Raw genomic sequence first — 14,043 nt, forward strand, 5'->3', positions numbered from 1 at the left:
ATGAAGACCTTCCATCCTCTACTTCTATGCCATTTTTTCACACTGCTGACTTTTCCAGGTGAGATGCACAGGGCACATCAGCAGTTCAATGAGGCCAATTGTTTATTTGACCCAACATTGTCTCAAAAATGGTGGGAATATTACCTTGCTTTCTCCTACCGTGCTGTTCTAGAATTAGAATCTCATTTCTTTGGAAATATCAGGAATGGGGTACCTTCATGGAAGGGGAAAGGCAGTATTGAGAATCCCTTCTTATTTGAGCACTCCCAACTTCAGGCAACAGTGTAGCTGAGTGATGTTGGGAAGGATGCAAACCAAGTTGTTTATATGTTGAATATATTGCTATGGCAAAAACCTTGTTGTTGTTGTTGTTGTTGTTTAGTCATTTAGTTGTGTCGGACTCTTCGTGACCCCATGGAACATAGCACACCAGGCACTCCTGTCTTCCACTGCCTCCCGCAGTTTGGTCAAACTCATGTTCGTAGCTTCGAGAACACTGTCCAACCATCTTGTCCTCTGTCGTCCCCTTCTCCTAGTGCCCTCCATCTTTCCCAACATCAAGGTCTTTTCCAAGGATTCTTCTCTTCTCATGAGGTGGCCAAAGTATTGGAGCCTCAACTTCACGATTTGTCCTTCCAGTGAGCACTCAGGGCTGATTTCCTTAAGAATGGATAGGTTTGATCTTCTTGCAGTCCATGGGACTCTCAAGAGTCTCCTCCAGCACCATAATTCAAAAGCATCCATTCTTCGGCGATCAGCCTTCTTTATGGTCCAGCTCTCACTTCCATACATCACTACTGGGAAAACCATAGCTTTAACTATACAGACCTTTGAAGGCAAGGTGATGTCTCTGCTTTTTAGGATGCTGTCTAGGTTTGCCTTTGCTTTTCTCCCAAGAAGCAGGCGTCTTTTAATTTCGTGACTGCTGTCACCATCTGCAGTGATCATGGAACCAAAGAAAGTAAAATCTCTCACTGCCTCCATTTCTTCCCCTTCTATTTGCCAGGAGGTGATGGGACCAGTGGCCATGATCTTGGTTTTTTTGATGTTGATCTTCAGACCATATTTTGCGCTCTCCTCTTTCACCCTCATTAAAAGGTTCTTTAATTCCTCCTCACTTTCTGCCATCAAGGTTGTGTCATCAGCATATCTGAGGTTGTTGATATTTCTTCCGGCAATCTTAATTCCGGCTTGGGATTCATCTAGTCCAGCCTTTCGCATGATGAATTCTGCATATAAGTTAAATAAGCAGGGAGACAATATACAACCTTGTCGTACTCCTTTCCCAATTTTGAACCAATCAGTTGTTCCATATCCATTTCTAACTGTAGCTTCTTGTCCCACATAGAGATTTCTCAGGAGACAGATGAGGTGATCAGGCACTCCCATTTCTTTAAGAACTTGCCATAGTTTGCTGTGGTCGACACAGCCAAAGGCTTTTGCATAGTCAATGAAGCAGAAGTAGACGTTTTTCTGGAACTCTCTAGCTTTCTCCATAATCCAGCGCATGTTTGCTATTTGGTCTCTGGTTCCTCTGCCCCTTCGAAATCCAGCTTGCACTTCTGGGAGTTCTCGGTCCACATACTGCCTAAGCCTGCCTTGTAGAATTTTAAGCATAACCTTGCTAGCGTGTGAAATGAGCGCAATTGTGCGGTAGTTGGAGCATTCTTTGGCACTGCCCTTCTTTGGAATTGGGATGTAGACTGATCTTCTCCAATCCTCTGGCCATTGCTGAGTTTTCCAAACTTGCTGGCATATTGGGTGTAGCACCTTAACAGCATCATCTTTTAAAATTTTAAATAGTTCAGCTGGAATATCATCACTTCCACTGGCCTTGTTATTAGCAATGCTTTCTAAAGCCCATTTGACTTCACTCTCCAAGATGTCTGGCTCAAGGTCAGCAACCACACTACCTGAGGTGTACGAGACCTCCATATCTTTCTGGTATAATTCCTCTGTGTATTCTTGCCACCTCTTCTTGATGTCTTCTGCTTCTGTTAGGTCCTTACCACTTTTGTCCTTTATTATGGTAATCTTTGTACGAAATGTTCCTTTCATATCTCCAATTTTCTTGAACAGGTCTCTGGTTTTCCCCATTCTATTGTTTTCCTCTATTTCTTTGCAATGCTCATTTAAGAAGACCCTCTTGTCTCTCCTTGCTATTTTTTGGAAATCTGCATTCAGTTTCCTGTATCTTTCCCGATCTCCCTTGCATTTTGCTTGCCTCCTCTCCTCCGCTATTTGTAAGGCCTCGTTGGACAGCCATTTTGCTTTCTTGCATTTCCTTTTCCTTGGGATGGTTTTCGTTGCTGCCTCCTGTATAATGTTACGAGCCTCCATCCATAGTTCTTCAGGCATTTCTAACTAACAGTTCTAACTGTAGCAAAAACCTATTCATTACTATTTTTTTAAAAAACACACACACCAAAAACAACTATTGTAATAAATTGCTAGGTAACATTATTTAATTTTATGCTCAACAATACAGTAGTTATGATTTACTGGGGGATTTCCGGGTAAGGTGCAGAAGGAGGAAGACATTTCTTACAGAATGACATTGCCTCTTTCTTAAAGAAATAAATAAGAAAACTTTTGAAGTTGCAGGTAAGGTCACTCTCACAGATTTTCCTCATCAAAGAAATGGACAAACATAAAGTAATTGGGGGAAGTTTGAGGGTGAGGTTCAAAGATCCTTTCCCTTTAGTTAGCCCAGCCTTTGGTCTGGACCTTCCAATTTACCCTCTGTATTATCTGTTTCAAATCCTCACACGAAACAATGAAATGGGGCTCAGTTAGATTGCAGGTGATGTAACAGAGAGGCATAGAAACACAGAGGAGCAATGAACTCCTCTAAATGTCCAAGTCTCTGTCTTTCTTGGAGTCCATGGGCTTCCATGAAGTGTGGCTATCCTTGAACCTGCTAGCAGAGTGCTGACTTGAGGGTTTTGTTCTTTAGAAAAGCAGAGTAGCAGACGACTTTTTTCAATTTAAAAGGAAGAAATTGACAAAAGCTTCATTAATTTATTTAAATGGAAACCCACTCTCTGTTCCGCTTAAAGAAAAGTCCCCCAAAGTCCTTTAGCTCTCTGAAGGCAACCTGCAGGATAGCCTTCCTATTGCTTCCTATTGCTTCCTGATGTGTCCTCTATAAATAAACACACACTGGTAAGTTAAGGAGCTGGTGTGTGTGAAGTTGGTGTGTGGGGGTGTGGGGGTGTACACGCAAAGAAGGCTACACACCACACAACCACATCTAAATCATTTTAAGGTAAGAGCAAAATATACTCCCTCGCTGCAGTGCTTTGAAGTTGTGACATCAGAATCTTACTGGTTGATTGATTGATCCAATTTATCTTGTGCCCTTTATCCAATGATCCCATGGTGGTTTTCTTCAAGGGATTTATTCTTGTCCATCTCACAATTGGGGATGGGGGCATGGGATGGGTTGGGGCAGTGGACACTATTTGAAATTATCGTCATAGCACTAAGTCCCATGCTTTTTATTTGTTACAAGAAGGATTAATGTTATTGGTGTTTTGTTTTTGTTTTTTTTAAAAAAAAAATACACCCTGGACTTTCCTCCAAAAGAGGAGAGGGTGGTAAATGTGGAGGTTCTCTTCGTATAGCATATAGGGGGTCCTGTGAAGGAAAATGAGAAACTGAATGAGTGGCTTCTAAAAGCCCTTGAATATGACAAAGAATGCTCCCTGAGTTGCTGTTGTTTGTTTTTTTTTAAATGGAAGCTTAATGTGACTATCTGAAAGTGAATGCATAGAGATGCTGGCAAACTCTCTTCCTCTGTTTTGCTAAAGTTTCTGGAGGATTTGCAAATGCTGCCGTCAAGAAACGTTGGGCACAATGCAAGCCAGGATGTGGTGAAGATGTTTCTGCAGCAAGAGCCTGCTCCATTCCTTGCTTTGTCTTATGCTGCGAACGGCCAGGTAATATCACCTTGCTTCTAATGTGCTAGAACAAGAATGAGGCACTGGGGTATTTCTGGGCAAAACACGCGGTAAATGGGTAGGTGTGGTTTATAAATGCTGTATTTGCCTGGTTCCTGAAATTCCTTCCTTCCTAATGAATTGTAGGATAGCCAGGAATTAATGTGAAGCCCAATGAGTGACAGAATGAGGGGCCTTTAACAGCCCTTGTACTTGTGGGATGGACAAATTCATAGCAACATAAAGCAACAGGCAAACAGAACTATTGGTTTATAGATGGCAATCTTTTGTAAATTTTGTAGCTGAATTTAGGGTATTTAGAGATTGAATTGATAAAGAGCGAACTCTTTTCAAAATAATAATAATAATAATAATAATAATAATAATAATAATTCCTGCATTCATGGGAAGTGCTTAGAGATGTTGATCTCTTCTCTGTTTTCATACAGCGCACCAAGAATTTCCCCCCTTTGTAGTTGATAAATGTTTGGGTAGATGCAGGTCAAGGTGTTCCAGTGGTGAAAATTTGCCTTCAAGAAGACCCTGCTCTACTCCTGGTTGCTGTGAGAAGCCAGGTAATATTCAAATGCCTTTTGCCTGCTAGAACAACAATGATGTATTGGGGAATTTTGAGAAGGTGTGCAGAGGCTGGGTACAGATAAGTTATTTACTCTGTCTATTAGTGAATTTCAAAGTCCATTGTGGGTAGACTGGAATTAATGTGAAGCCCAATGAGGAATTGAATAAGTAGCATTTAGAAGCCCTTGAACTTCTATAGATGCACAAACTTGTGGATCCTGGTTCATCATGACAAACAGCTTTATAGAGCTTCTCCCTGGAAATACATTTATGGTCCTCAAAGACGGAATTCTTTTCAGTGTTTTCTATGTTTATTGAGAAGGCTGAGAGATATTGATGTCATTTTCTCCTTTGTTTTGACAATGTCCCAAGGCTTGGTCCACACTGCAGGCAAGAAATGTTGGGGTGAGTGCAAGTCAAGCTGTTCCAGTGGTGAATATATATCTTCAACAAGAATCTGCCCTGTCCTTGGCTATGTCTTCTGCTGCAAAGGGGCAGGTAATGTTACCATGCTTTTAATGTGAAAGAGAAGCAATGATGTATTGGGGGGTTAATGGGTAAGGGATGTGTGGGGGTGCAAATGAGGGTTATTTTGAAATTCCATGGTTTCTAATGCATTGGATGGTAGCCAGGAATTACTGTGAAGCCAAATATGTGATTGAATGAGTGGCTTTTTAACAGCCCTTGGATTTTCAGGGATGCTTCTCAGGTAGCTCAGTTGGTTAGCATGACGTGGTAACGCCAAGGTCGCAGGTTCGATTCCCATATTGGACACCTGAATATTCCTGCACTGTAGGGAGTTGGATTGGATGATCCGCAGGGTCCTTTCCAACTCTACAGTTCTATGATTTGGAAATGTTAGTTTAAAGAAAAGGCGAGTAAGAGGCAACATGATAGAACTTTGCAAAATTATGTATGACATAGAGAAAGTGGATGAAGGGAAATTGTTCTCCCTCTCTCGTAACACACGGACCTATGGGCATCCTCCACTGCTGGAGACTTCTAAATGCCAGTTGCAGGAAACTCCAGGAGGGGACAGGGTTCTTGTGCTTGAATCCTGCTTCCTGGTTTCCCATAGGCATCTGGTTGACCACTGCGAGAACAGATTGGTGGCCTAGATGAGCAACTAGCCTGATCCAACAGGCTCTTCTCATTTGCAAGACAGGCACAGGGGTGTGCTAGTGGCTGTGCCATCTGTCATGGATGCTTTAGTTGAGATTCCAGCATTGTAGGGGTTTTGACTAGATGATCCCCAGGGTCCCTTCCAATTCTAAGGTTGTATGATTCTATAAGGAGAGGATAAGAAGGTGAAGAACCACTGTACAAATGGAAGTAAAATGTATACAAACCATGGTATTTAGAGATTGACCTGTTTTTTTAAAAAAAATATATTTTCTATTTATATGGCAACATGTTGACTGCTTCTCTCTCCTGCTCAAATGTCCCAAGGCTTGGTCCACACTGCAGGCAAGAAATGTTGGGGTCAGTGCAAGTCAAGCTGTTCCAGTGGTGAATATATATCTTCAACAAGAATCTGCCCTGTCCTTGGCTATGTCTTCTGCTGTAAAGGGGCAGGTAATGTTCTCATGCTTTTAATGTGATAGAGAAGCAATGATGTATTGGGGGATTTCTGGGTAAGGGATGTGGGTGTGTGTGCAAATGAGGGTTATTTTGAAATTCCATGGTTTCTAATGCATTGGATGGTAGCCAGGAATTACTGTGAAGCCAAATTTGTGATTGAATGAGTGGCTTTTTAACAGCCCTTGGATTTTCAGGGATGCTTCTCAGGTAGCTCAGTTGGTTAGCATGACGTGGTAACGCCAAGGTCGCAGGTTCGATTCCCATATTGGACACCTGAATATTCCTGCACTGTAGGGAGTTGGATTGGATGATCCGCAGGGTCCTTTCCAACTCTACAGTTCTATGATTTGGAAATGTTAGTTTAAAGAAAAGGCGAGTAAGAGGCAACATGATAGAACTTTGCAAAATTATGTATGACATAGAGAAAGTGGATGAAGGGAAATTGTTCTCCCTCTCTCGTAACACACGGACCTATGGGCATCCTCCACTGCTGGAGACTTCTAAATGCCAGTTGCAGGAAACTCCAGGAGGGGACAGGGTTCTTGTGCTTGAATCCTGCTTCCTGGTTTCCCATAGGCATCTGGTTGACCACTGCGAGAACAGATTGGTGGCCTAGATGAGCAACTAGCCTGATCCAACAGGCTCTTCTCATTTGCAAGACAGGCACAGGGGTGTGCTAGTGGCTGTGCCAGCTGTCATGGATGCTTTAGTTGAGATTCCAGCATTGTAGGGGTTTCGACTAGATGATCCCCAGGGTCCCTTCCAACTCTAAGGAGAGGATAAGAAGGTGAAGAACCACTGTGCAAATGGAAGTAAAATTTATACAAACCATGGTATTTAGAGATTGACCTGTTTAATATATATATATTCTATGTATATGGGAACATGTTGACTGCTTCTCTCTCCTGCTGAAGTGTCCCAAGGATTGGTCCACAGTGTAGACAATAAATGCTGGGGTCAATGCAAGCCAAGATGTTCCCATGGTGAATATATATCCTCAACGAAAGTCTGTACTGTCCTTGGCTATGTCTTCTGCTGCAAACGGGCAGGTAATGTTCCCATGATTTTAATGATTCAAGTGGGGATTTCTGGGTCAGGATTCCAGAGGGTGGGTAGATGTTGGTCCCATGAATATCAGTGGGAGATGGAGAAAGTGTCCTTGAAAAGCTCTTGATACAGAAACTCGTGTTTTTGGTTCGCCAAAGAAATGGGCAAAATTGGGCTCTCTAGAACTTTTCTGAATTGCATGTATTACGTTAAGAATTACAAAAACACACACACACACACTATTAATGAAATATGCTTTGATATGTTGCTGACCTCATTTTCTCTGTTCAGGTAAAATACCCCATGAATTGACCGTGAAATGTTTGGGTAGATGCAAGCCAGAATGTTCCCATGGTGAATATGTGTCTTCCACCAGATTCTGCTCTGTTCCTGGCTTCCTCCTTTGCTGTAGAAAGCCAGGTAATGGCTGCCTTCATGTCACCTTTACAGACATCTTTGTAAGGCAGAGTTGGTCTGCTAATGGGCCTGGTACCAGAAGCCAGCTCCCCATAGAGCATGTCCCCATAGAGCTGTCATCTTTCATTTTGTGGACAGGACCAAGCCAGCATAGATGTCGCTGAGAAACACATCTTTGTTTGATACTCTATCCTGTTGCGAGATAACCCAAATCTTCTTGACACAACACATGTGGAAGGTGTTGTGTCGTCACTCCTGGTGGTTGTAAGAGAGGAGATATTTACTTTGCTTGATAGTGAATTTCAAAGCTGTCACCTCCTAATGAACTGTGAGATGGACAGGAATTACTGAGAACCCCAATGAGAGACTGAATGAGTACTGTTTTAGCTCCATAAGACGCACCTGACCATAAGACGCACCTAGTTTTCAGAGGAGGAAAGGGGGAAAGCCCCGTTTTTTGGTGGATCAGCTCAGAGTTGTGCAGCTTCGTTTGCAAAGAGGAAAAGCCCAATTTTTTAAAGGATCAGCTCAAAGTTGTTGAGTTTACTTTGCAAAGGGAAAAAATCTTGTTCAACTCACAGTTCTGCAGCTTCTGATAATCTAATCAGCCACATAATCCAGTCAGCCAGTAACATGTTGCTGGGGAAACAAACAGCCTGCCTCTGCAGAACATTCAACAATGGAGGCCTGAGGAAGGGGCCGGGGCCGGAAGGGAGCTAGCCTCCCTTATCTCCCTCCCCAATCTCTTGCAATCAGCTGCTCCAGGGACCACGCATTCGCTCCATAAGATGCACAGAACCCCCCTTACTTTTTAGGAGGAAAAAAGTGCATCTTATGGAGTGAAAAATACAGTAGCTTTTAGAAGCCCTTGAGTTCCCATGGATGGAGAAAACACATGGATCATCAAGGCAAACAGTCCTCTGGTTCTTCTCTCTGGAACGGTATTAATGATGTTCAGAGACATACTTCTTTTCAATATTTGATATATTTCTGATATTTCCAAATGCTTAGAGATGCTGATGATCTTTTCTGTTTCAGTAACGTCACAAGGATTGATTTCTGTTCCATCTCTGAATCTTCGGGGTAGATGCAAGTCAAGATGTTCGTTTGGTGAATTCATGTCTTTCAAAGTAGTGTGCCCTATTCCTGGCGATGTATTCTGCTGGAAACGGCCAGGTAAAATGCTTTTAATGCACTAGAGCAACAAAGATGTACAAGGGGATTATTGGGAAAGGGACATAATGTGAGTTCAGATGAGAGTTATTTGGATTGTCTATGCCTGGATTCCAAAGTCACTTCCTTACTACTTTATCCCAGAGCAGTCAGGAATTACCGTGAAGCTGAATGCGCAATTGAATGTGTGGCTATTTAACTGCCCTTGGATTTGAAGGGATGGACAAACTCTTGGTTTCCTCTTCATCAATGAAACGAGCAGCTCTATCAATTTTCACAATGGGCAACTTTTTCTGACTTAAAAGAAGAAAGTCTTAGAGGGTTGTATACAACAATCTCCCTCCACCTGCTTGTGCAGTGGAACCTACCTCCCCTATCCTTCCCCCGTTTGCCCTCTTAATTTTGTTCTGGGGATTCCCTGAGCCCTTTGGAGCAGGTTGGGGGAGGCAGAGGGGTGTGCAGAGAGAGGAGAGGGAGGGGAGAATCCATTGCACAAGTGAAAGGTCCTTTTAAAAAAATGGAACAATGTCACTGGATCAAAACTATGGCATTTCGATATTGAACCATTTTTTCTATGTATATGGGAAGATATTAATGCTTCCTTTTCTCTTTTGCTGAAGTGTCCCAAGGATTGGTCCACAGTTAGACACACACCCACACACCCCACACACACTATTCATGGTAAAGTGCCCCCCCCATGAATTGACCACAAAATGTTTGGGTAGATGCAAGTCAAAATGTTCCCATGGTGAATATGTGTCTTCCACCAGATCCTGCTCTGTTCTTGGCTTTGTCCTTTGCTGTAGAAAGCCAGGTAAAACCTTGGAGTTCCGGATGAGTGGTGGTTTGTGGGCACAGCACAGCGATGGCCTGCCCAGGGCTTGTCTTGCAGCACAGCCATTGGCTAATATGCACATTTTCCTCAGAGCCACAGTGCCTTGCAACAAGATGTCCGATTTGAATGGGCCAATCCAAGAATGCTGCCCCAATAATGGACACCTTATGTAGCTAATAAATATAATAATAAAATAATAATAATTTATTATTTATACCCCACCCATCTGGCTGGGTTTCCCTAGCCACTCTGGGTGGCTTCTAAAGAAAAGATAAATAAAAGATTTAAAAAAATGTGGTTAAATGCAATTCATGATGTTCCAATGGTAAAAATCTGTCTTCAGCAAGACCCTCTTCTATTCCTGACAGCTATAAGAGGCCAGGTAATATTCAAAAGCTTTTTACGTGGTAGAACAACTGCAATGTATTGGGAAATTCCTGCTAAGGTACATAGTGGAGGATTATTGGCATCCGTCTGTCTTGGAAAACAAAGGAGGATGGAGGAATGTACCTGTGGGGGTGATGTCACTCCTGGTGGTTGTAAGAGAGGAGCCAGTTCCTAATGAACTGTGAGATGGACAGGAATTACTGAGAAGCCCAATGAGAGATTGAATGAGTAGCTTTTAGAAGCCCTTGAGTTCCCATGGATGGAGAAACACATGGATCATCAAGGCAAACAGTCCTCTGGGTCTTCTCTCTGGAACGGTATTAATGATGTTCAGAGACATACTTCTTTTCAGTATTTGATATATTTCTGACATTTCCAAATGCTTAGAGATGCTGATGATCTTTTCTGTTTCAGTAATGTCACAAGGATTGATTTCTGCTCCATCTCTGAATCTTCGGGGTAGATGCAAGTCAAGATGTTCGTTTGGTGAATTCATGTCTTTCAAAGTAGTGTGCCCTATTCCTGGCGATGTATTCTGCTTGAAACGGCCAGGTAAAATGCTTTTAATGCACTAGAGCAACAAAGATGTATAAGGGGATTATTGGGAAAGGGACATAATGTGAGTTCAGATGAGAGTTATTTGGATTGTCTATGCCTGGATTCCAAAGTCACTTCCTTACTACTTTATCCCAGAGCAGTCAGGAATTACCGTGAAGCTGAATGCGCAATTGAATTTGTGGCTATTTAACTCCCCTTGGATTTGAAGGGATGGACAAACTCTTGGTTTCCTCTTCATCAACGAAACGAACAGCTCTATCAATTTTCACAAATGGCAACCTTTTCTGACTTAAAAGAGAAAAGTCTTAGAGGGTTGTATACAACAATCTCCCTCCACCTGCTTGTGCAGTGGAACCTACCTCCCTTATCCTCTCCCCGTTTGCCCCCCTAATTTTGTTCTGGGGATTCCCTGAGCCCTTTGGAGCGGGTTGGGGGAGGCAGAGGGGTGTGCAGAGAGAGGAGAGGGAGGGGAGAATCCATTGCACAAGTGAAAGGTCCTTTTAAAAAAATGGAACAATGTCACTGGATCAAAACTATGGCATTTCGATATTGAACCATTTTATCTATGTATATGGGAAGATATTAATGGTTCCTTTTCTCTATTGCTGAAGTGTCTCAAGGATTGGTCCACAGTGTAGACACACACCCCACACACCCCACACACACTATTCATGGTAAAGTGCCCCCCCCATGAATTGACCACGAAATGTTTGGGTAGATGCAAGTCAAAATGTTCCCATGGTGAATATGTGTCTTCCACCAGATCCTGCTCTGTTCTTGGCTTTGTCCTTTGCTGTAGAAAGCCAGGTAAAACCTTGGAGTTCCGGATGAGTGGTGGGTTGTGGGCACAGCACAGCGATGGCCTGCCCAGGGCTTGTCTTGCAGCACAGCCATTGGCTAATATGCACATTTTCCTCAGAGCCACAGTGCCTTACAACAAGATGTCCGATTTGAATGGGCCAATCCAAGAATGTTGCCCCAATAATGGACACCTTATGTAGCTAATAAATATAATAATAAAATAATAATAATTTATTATTTATACCCCACCCATCTGACTGGGTTTCCCTAGCCACTCTGGGTGGCTTCTAAAGAAAAGATAAATAAAAGATTTAAAAAAATGTGGTTAAATGCAATTCATGATGTTCCAATGGTAAAAATCTGTCTTCAGCAAGACCCTCTTCTATTCCTGACAGCTATAAGAGGCCAGGTAATATTCAAAAGCTTTTTACGTGGTAGAACAACTGCAATGTATTGGGAAATTCCTGCTAAGGTACATAGTGGAGGATTATTGGCATCCGTCTGTCTTGGAAAACAAAGGAGGATGGAGGAATGTACCTGTGGGGGTGATGTCACTCCTGGCGGTTGTAAGAGAGGAGCCAGTTCCTAATGAACTGTGAGATGGACAGGAATTACTGAGAAGCCCAATGAGAGATTGAATGAGTAGCTTTTAGAAGCCCTTGAGTTCCCATGGATGGAGAAACACATGGATCATCAAGGCAAACAGTCCTCTGGGTCTTCTCTCTGGAACGGTATTAATGATGTTCAGAGACATACTTCTTTTCAGTATTTGATATATTTCTGACATTTCCAAATGCTTAGAGATGCTGATGATCTTTTCTGTTTCAGTAATGTCACAAGGATTGATTTCTGTTCCATCTCTGAATCTTCGGGGTAGATGCAAGTCAAGATGTTCGTTTGGTGAATTCGTGTCTTTCAAAGTAGTGTGCCCTATTCCTGGCGAAGTATTCTGCTGCAAACGGCCAGGTAAAATGCTTTTAATGCACTAGAGCAACAAAGATGTACAAGGGGATTATTGGGAAAGGGACATAATGTGAGTTCAGAAGAGAGTTATTTGGATTGTCTATGCCTGGATTCCAAAGTCACTTCCTTACTACTTTATCCCAGAGCAGTCAGGAATTACCGTGAAGCTGAATGCGCAATTGAATTTGTGGCTATTTAACTCCCCTTGGATTTGAAGGGATGGACAAACTCTTGGTTTCCTCTTCATCAGCAAAACGAACAGCTCTATCAATTTTCACAAATGGCAACCTTTTCTGACTTAAAAGAGAAAAGTCTTAGAGGGTTGTATACAACAATCTCCCTCCACCTGCTTGTGCAGTGGAACCTACCTCCCTTATCCTCTCCCCGTTTGCCCCCCTAATTTTGTTCTGGGGATTCCCTGAGCCCTTTGGAGCGGGTTGGGGGAGGCAGAGGGGTGTGCAGAGAGAGGAGAGGGAGGGGAGAATCCATTGCACAAGTGAAAGGTCCTTTTAAAAAAATGGAACAATGTCACTGGATCAAAACTATGGCATTTCGATATTGAACCATTTTTTCTATGTATATGGGAAGATATTAATGCTTCCTTTTCTCTTTTGCTGAAGTGTCCCAAGGATTGGTCCACAGTTAGACACACACCCACACACCCCACACACACTATTCATGGTAAAGTGCCCCCCCCCATGAATTGACCACGAAATGTTTGGGTAGATGCAAGTCAAAATGTTCCCATGGTGAATATGTGTCTTCCACCAGATCCTGCTCTGTTCTTGGCTTTGTCCTTTGCTGTAGAAAGCCAGGTAAAACCTTGGAGTTCCGGATGAGTGGTGGTTTGTGGGCACAGCACAGCGATGGCCTGCCCAGGGCTTGTCTTGCAGCACAGCCATTGGCTAATATGCACATTTTCCTCAGAGCCACAGTGCCTTGCAACAAGATGTCCGATTTGAATGGGCCAATCCAAGAATGCTGCCCCAATAATGGACACCTTATGTAGCTAATAAATATAATAATAAAATAATAATAATTTATTATTTATACCCCACCCATCTGGCTGGGTTTCCCTAGCCACTCTGGGTGGCTTCTAAAGAAAAGATAAATAAAAGATTTAAAAAAATGTGGTTAAATGCAATTCATGATGTTCCAATGGTAAAAATCTGTCTTCAGCAAGACCCTCTTCTATTCCTGACAGCTATAAGAGGCCAGGTAATATTCAAAAGCTTTTTACGTGGTAGAACAACTGCAATGTATTGGGAAATTCCTGCTAAGGTACATAGTGGAGGATTATTGGCATCCGTCTGTCTTGGAAAACAAAGGAGGATGGAGGAATGTACCTGTGGGGGTGATGTCACTCCTGGTGGTTGTAAGAGAGGAGCCAGTTCCTAATGAACTGTGAGATGGACAGGAATTACTGAGAAGCCCAATGAGAGATTGAATGAGTAGCTTTTAGAAGCCCTTGAGTTCCCATGGATGGAGAAACACATGGATCATCAAGGCAAACAGTCCTCTGGGTCTTCTCTCTGGAACGGTATTAATGATGTTCAGAGACATACTTCTTTTCAGTATTTGATATATTTCTGACATTTCCAAATGCTTAGAGATGCTGATGATCTTTTCTGTTTCAGTAATGTCACAAGGATTGATTTCTGCTCCATCTCTGAATCTTCGGGGTAGATGCAAGTCAAGATGTTCGTTTGGTGAATTCATGTCTTTCAAAGTAGTGTGCCCTATTCCTGGCGATGTATTCTG

The 14,043-nt window shown here is 42.6% G+C and overlaps 1 protein-coding gene across 1 annotated transcript; it reads left to right on the plus strand.

The window, feature by feature from the left end:
- On the plus strand, positions 1 to 9,384 carry LOC148686415 (uncharacterized). Its single transcript, XM_088665455.1, has 8 exons — positions 1 to 58; positions 3,813 to 3,941; positions 4,391 to 4,516; positions 4,893 to 5,012; positions 5,952 to 6,095; positions 7,016 to 7,150; positions 7,440 to 7,568; positions 9,359 to 9,384. Exons 1-8 carry the CDS (start codon positions 1 to 3, stop codon positions 9,382 to 9,384), a joined length of 867 nt encoding a protein of 288 aa, XP_088521581.1.
- The last annotated feature ends 4,659 nt before the right edge of the window (positions 9,385 to 14,043 follow it).

Source organism: Zootoca vivipara, chromosome 3 (assembly GCF_965207765.1).
Source record: "Zootoca vivipara chromosome 3, rZooViv2.hap1.1, whole genome shotgun sequence".
NCBI lineage: Eukaryota > Metazoa > Chordata > Lepidosauria > Squamata > Lacertidae > Zootoca > Zootoca vivipara.

Bases quoted from the DNA above. Each gene is read 5' to 3' on its own strand.
- LOC148686415 (XM_088665455.1), top strand. From the start codon at position 1: ATGAAGACCTTCCATCCTCTACTTCTATGCCATTTTTTCACACTGCTG. The intron at 3,942-4,390 runs GTAATATCACCT...GTTTTCATACAG, and splicing joins CTTATGCTGCGAACGGCCAG to CGCACCAAGAATTTCCCCCC. The intron at 7,569-9,358 runs GTAATGGCTGCC...CTTTTGCTGAAG, and splicing joins CCTTTGCTGTAGAAAGCCAG to TGTCCCAAGGATTGGTCCAC.